The following is a 6,133-nucleotide window of genomic DNA, read 5'->3' on the forward strand; positions in this document are numbered from 1 at the left end:
TTCCCTTCTTGGACTCACTGTGCAAAGCCCTGCCCCTCCTTTATGAACATTTTAATTATACATTTTTAAAATTTTTATTTTTATTTATTTTTGGCTGCATTGGGTCTTCGTTGTTGTGCATGGGCTTTCTCTAGTTGCAGCGAGTGGGGGCTACTCTTCATTGCGGTGTGTAGGCTTCTCGTTGCAGTGGCTTCTCTTGTTGCGGAGCACAGGCTCTAGGAGCGCGGGCTTCAGTAGTTGTGGCACGCGGGCTCAGTAGTGTGGCTTGCAGCTCTAGAGCACAGGCTCAGTAGTTGTGGCACGTGGGGTTAGTTGCTCCGCGGCATGAGGGATCTTCCCAGATCAGAGCTCAAACCCGTGTCCCCTGCATTGGCAGGCAGATTCTTAACCACTGCGCCACCAGGGAAGCCCTTAATTATACATTTTAAAGGAAACACACTACGGTTCTGAATTTCCCTAAGTCTTTTCCAGAACCAGCTGGCAGGGACCCTGGAGGGGCTGCTCTGCCCACCACCCTCCTTCCCTCCTGCTCCTGTTTTTTCTCTCCCCTCAGTGCATCTCAGAGTTCATGGCTGAGAACTACTTTCCATAGTTTATTTCCTCTGTAAATCTTGCATTCTATTCCCAGCTCAGCCCTACGAAAGCATCAAGACACAACTTGCCCTGCACGGCCAACTACCTCCCCGCAAGCCCTAAATGTACGGAGGGCTCATGCGTTGCTGGATAGTCAGTTTCTGGAAGAGGCCACAGCTTGGCATTCTGGAAGATGAAATCGTAGGTCGTGGGTGGAGACAACAGGTCAATTACAGTGCTGGGGGCCTTGGGTGAAGGCTCTGTCCTCGGACCCATATCACAGCACTGTTGGCCCGGGGTAGATGAAGCACTTGATGTGGGTGAAAAATGCCACAGATCAGAAATCTGAGTCACAACACACAGATGGAGTGAAGGGCGTGTTAAAAATGAACGTACATTCTACTCAGTAACTAGTTCTTACACTTGGTTTTCTCTGCTGTTTAGTGTAGTTAAAATGGGGAGCTACAAGAGAAAAACGCCAACAGAAAAGTATCGGCCTTTCCATGTGGCAGTGGCCAGAGAGGAGGGGCAGAGCTGTGGGGTGGGGCTACCTCTGCTGCTTTCACAGGTCATCTCCAGGGAGTGGGACTGCCAGCAGAACGGCTTCTGGGCTAACTTTCCACAGGTATCTTGCCATTTAAAATGTTTTTTAATACAATGAAAACTAAAGGGGGAAGCCAGTGTAACATTTCTGGAAAGCAGTATGCACCGATGATTTTTTAAATGCTCAGTTAAACCAAGTCACTCTACTTCTTGAAATTCAAAGAGGAACGTGGGGCATCCCTGGGAGACTCTCCAGCTGAACAGGCAGGAGGGCCCTTCTTCCCCAGCGCAGGGCATGCCGCACGTAGAGGCACACCAGGTTGTGCCCAATGTATGAAAACTACTTCAATGTCTTTAACAGTAAAGGAAAAGCTCAATGAACTACAATGAATTCATATCTTGGAAAATCACACAGCTGTTAAAAGATTTCTGCCAATAATGTTAGTGATATGGGGAAATGTTCACCATATAATCACAGGGAGCAGGATTCAAAACTGGTTATTCAGTATGATTCCAGTTGTATAAAAATTATGGAAACACATTTAAAACAGAGAAAAAAGTAGCTGGAAAGAAAGACATACCAAATCATTATCTGTGACTACAAGTGGGTTGGAGACTATGAGTGTTTTTTTGGCTTTTATTGTTTGTTTGTTTTATTTTGGCCACCCGGACTGTGGGATCTTGGCTCCCCACCAGGAACTGAACCTGGGCCTCAGCAGTGAAAGCGCCGAATCCTAACCGTGAGACCACCAGGAAACTCCCTACTTTTTTTTTTTATTATTCTCCATATTTTCTAAGAATTCTTTATAATGAATAAGTATCATTTTTAGAATCAGGAAAAAAATTCTTAACTATTTTTTAAATATCACATGACTTTAAAAATTAAAAGCATAAAAAGGCACCCAGTGAGGTCTCACTCACAGCCCTAACCCTTACCCCCACCACAGATAACCAGTTAGCCATGGCTTGTATATCCTTCTCGAGGTTTAAATGCACAGACAAGTGACTCTGGGTGGCCACTCTGTGTCTTCCTTCTCTCACTCAGTAGAGCCTGGAGACCTTCCTCCATTAGTACGAAAGGAATTCCTCTTCCTGAAAGTAAACCCCAACTCGAGGAAAAGCTAGTTCTTAGGCAGCAGTGACACACACTTGGAGAATCTGGCCCAGTGCACCCACCACCTGGAGGAGGGTCTCTCAGCCTGGGCCCTGTGGGCATCTGGGACCCGTCATTCTAGCTGGGGGGCCATTTCTACACTGTAGGATGTTGGGCAGCGCCCTTGGCTCCACCCATTCCCTCCCCACCCCCGCCAAGTTGGGACACCAAAACTGTGTCTAGACATGGCCAGATGTCCCCTGGCGAGCAGAACTGTCCCAGCTGGGAAGTCCTGACCTACAACGGCATCTGGCCCACAGTGAGAGCTCAAAGTCTGTTGGTTCAATAAGAGTAGAAAACAAAAAGCAAAACAAAAACAAAAAAAGCCCAAAGAGCCCAGCAACTGCTAAGATGCCCAAGCTTAATTTTTCTGAATATACTTCCAACCATCATGTTTGTGCCCTGTGGCTCCACCCCCTAAAGAGGTTTTAAAAAGCCATCAGGCTCAGAAACACAGAACTGCTGTACCAAGAACCATCACTCCTCTGCTGCCCTGGCAGTCGCTTGTCACTTTAGGAAGGTGGCCCCTGGCAGCCTGCCAGTGCACAACACTGACCGTGTGGGCCTCTGTCAGCTCCAGCGATGGTCCCAGTGGGTTGAGTGTCTGGCTCAGGGCAGGAAGAATCAAAGAAAAGCTTCAACCACAGAACTTGTCATCTCCAAACTCTGAAAGCCTAGGTTCTACTGCCGCCTCTCTGTCTTCTACCTGCCTCATGTCCACCCAGACTTCTCCCAGCTCCTGGCCATCGTCACCCCCACCTGCTTTACCTCCACTGCCCAACTGCCCTGCCACTGACCCTCTCCACTCTCTGGACCTCCACTCTTGTGAACACAATATCCCACCCCCTGCACTTCTCATTTTCACAACTGAGGACTCCACCAAGGCTCTCAATCCTGTGGCCACCACTGGGCCTGCCCCCTGTAGTGCTGGCAGGGCTCCTGCTGGGAAACTGGCCCAGTCCTGTCCCTTCCCACAGACGCTGCCTTCTGGGCCTGTCCTGTACTCTGCAGAGCACGTTACACTGAACAGTTGACCTGCAGCTGCTGCCACAGCCAGGGTGCCTGAGCCGGAGGTGGCACCATGGCACCAACGGTCCCGGGGCTCTGGGACACAGCAGGAAGCCTCGTGTCACTAATACAGACCTGTCGGCCACAGTACTCCCCACTGAATAGTTAGTTGTTTAGTTTTTCCTGAAGGAACAAGATCAAATCTCGAAGCATAAAAGCAACAACCACCCCAGGAAGTATAAGTAGTAACAAAGTAGCACACAGGTTATCAAAGGAAAGATGCTGGTTAAAAGACAAATGGCTAACTTCTTCCAAAGTAGGCTTGGCTATGTAAAGGCCATGAAAGGCACTCTCTTAACTATTAATTTCACCTGAAAAAAATACCAACTACTTTAGAGAAAAGAGAATTATGGATCAGATGAAAACAGGTTACCTTTTACAGGCCGATTTCTCTGTGAGCAGCTCTGGAGAAACATACTGGGCTGTTCCTACAAACGAGTTGGCCCTGGCTGATGAGAAGAGGGAAAAGGGTAAAGTTCATGCTGAGACACAGAGCATTTTCCACAGTTGATGCTGCACAGTCGGTGTTCATCTCTCGGGAAGCCACCATCACCTGAGATCTGACTGTACGCTCCCGAGAACGGGACTTGTCAGGGGCCCTCCCATCACACCCCCTTCTTGGACCCGCCCCTTTGAGGGCTGGCTTCAAGGTCGCCTGCTCAGCAACACCAGCCCTGACTGCCAGGGCAGCCCCTCCTGGACCCCTCCCTGCCTTTCGCCAACACACCTGAGTGGCCCTCGCCCAGCGTGCTGTCAGCTGGGAGCATCTTGAGGACAGGGGCCTTGTCTGTTCACTGCTGGACCTGTGGTGCCTAAAACAGCCCCGGACACACGCAGAATGTGGAAAGGACTGGATCTCCCGCAAGCTGCACGCGGGGCAGGGATACCCTCTCCTTGTAACAAACAGCTCAGGCAGGTTAGGGACTACGAGAGGAATAAGATTCGGGCGTCATGGCCAGAGACCCTCTGCAACAGTCTGCCACCTCTAGTACTGGATTGTGCCAAGTTCAACTGCGGACTTGTGGGGTCTGGCTGCTGGACCCACCCATCACTGCTGCAAGGAGGCATGACACCCACGTCACCCTAGTAGGTCCTCAGGGGCTCATCAGTGGCCAGGCAGCCCTGACAGAGCAGCACTGTGGGCACAAGCCAGCCTGCCCACACCCCATCCCCCGGCGCCACTCCAGAGGTATCCCCCGCGGGGCATCCTCTGGCACTGGGGACAGAACAGCTGCTTTCAGCCTTGCCCACAACCAGAGGACACGGGATTGGGGATTCCCGTGCGAGAGCCGCCCACCATCTGAGGACAAATCACTTCTCTAAGGAGCACGTGAAGTGCTGGGTCACCTCCACTGATTGATTCACTGGGGACACCCATGGCACTAGCAGCCAACTGCCTCCCATGACCTTCCAGGCCTGCGCTGCATAACTAGACTCTGTAACCCGCTTTGAACGGCTGCCAGCGAGGCTCTGGTCCTGCTCAGACTGCCCTTCCCACTACCAGGTCCCTGCACGGCAACCCGGGGCACGTGCAGGACACAACACCACAGCTCAACACCATTGTGCTCCAGACAAACAAGACCCTTTCACCTAGCCTGACCTACAGATCAAGCTGTCCCTTTCCTCAACATCTTTAATAATCTGGGCTAGAAATTACTTGTCTCCGTGGACAAATTTTCCTGAACTAACTTAGAAAGTGTACTGGGTAAAACATTACACCAATATACCTACCACTGAGAGGTCTCTGGCCCTTCAGGATCACTTCTGAAATCAGGCAACACTAAAAACTGTAACAGGCCCCCGGTGAAGGGGCCTGCCTGTTGGCCCCACTGTCTCAGCTGTGGACAACTGGGCCCCCGGGACATCTGGCAATGCCTGGAGACATCTCTCGCTGCCACAATGGGGGCGGGAAGGGGCTGCTGTCACCTAGTGGGTAGAAGCCAGGGATACAGCTAAGTATCCTGCAGGGCATCAGACAGCCCCACAGCCAAGAATTCTCTAACCCCAAACGCCCCCAGGGGCTTGGTTATGAAGCCCTGGGTGGCCTCCTTGGGACAGCGCTCTGCCCAGACATGAGCACCTGCCCTCCAAAGACCCGGCTCTAAACACAGCAGGAGCAACTCACTCAGTTCTGGGATGTTCTAGAGGAGGGAGAGCTGGGGAAGGGAGGATGGCTGAAAGTTCCTTCTTTTTCATCTTTCCTTCTCAAAGTCAACCACCCTGCTACACAAAGTGCTCCAGTTTGGGGAAAGTACCCTTCTCTTCCTGCACTGACTAAAGGCTCTGTACTGGGCACCTCAACTTAGGCCTGACTCAGAAATAACTTGACAGAGTACAGCCACCTGCAGTAAAACACAACAGACCCATGCTTTGTCTGTCTATAGCTGTATTCTTTACAGTATATGGCTATAAACAACACAACACCAGAATTAAAATGCAAAAGAAACCCAGGGCCCATGGCCACACCAATTCAGCATGCAATGGTCTGCTGTGAGGCAGGCCCGCTGGCCATGGTGGCCATCGGCTCCCCATCTGCCATCCCTGGGGTGGGCAGCCAGCAGGGCTTCCCATACGGGAGACTTCCTAACTGCGGGTCCAAGAGCCTCCAAAGGCAGATGCCTAAAAAACACAGACAAGGCCGACATGTTGCATCTTCCCCATGTGTTCCCAGATGCGGTCTCCGTCCTTCTCTGTGCCCTGGAGCCAGCAGGTACCCCCAGTGGGAGACAGAGAGATGGAGATTATTCCTCCTGGCCAACCCCCAGGCCACAGCCCTCTCCCACCACAAAGCCCCCA

The 6,133-nt window shown here is 51.4% G+C and overlaps 1 protein-coding gene across 2 annotated transcripts in view; it reads right to left on the bottom strand.

Annotated features, from left to right (window-relative positions):
- The window catches only part of PDPK1 (3-phosphoinositide dependent protein kinase 1), a 68,178-nt gene that overhangs the window by 13,679 nt on the left and 48,366 nt on the right, over positions 1-6,133 (bottom strand). For both annotated transcript variants that reach the window (XM_007453522.1, XM_007453523.1), the window contains one exon: positions 3,711-3,786. In XM_007453522.1, coding sequence (XP_007453584.1) covers positions 3,711-3,786 — 76 coding nt within the window. The remainder of the gene's footprint in view (positions 1-3,710; positions 3,787-6,133) is intronic.

The sequence above is a fragment of the Lipotes vexillifer genome, unplaced genomic scaffold (genome assembly GCF_000442215.2).
Source record: "Lipotes vexillifer unplaced genomic scaffold, Lipotes_vexillifer_v1.1 scaffold914, whole genome shotgun sequence".
Lineage (NCBI taxonomy): Eukaryota > Metazoa > Chordata > Mammalia > Artiodactyla > Lipotidae > Lipotes > Lipotes vexillifer.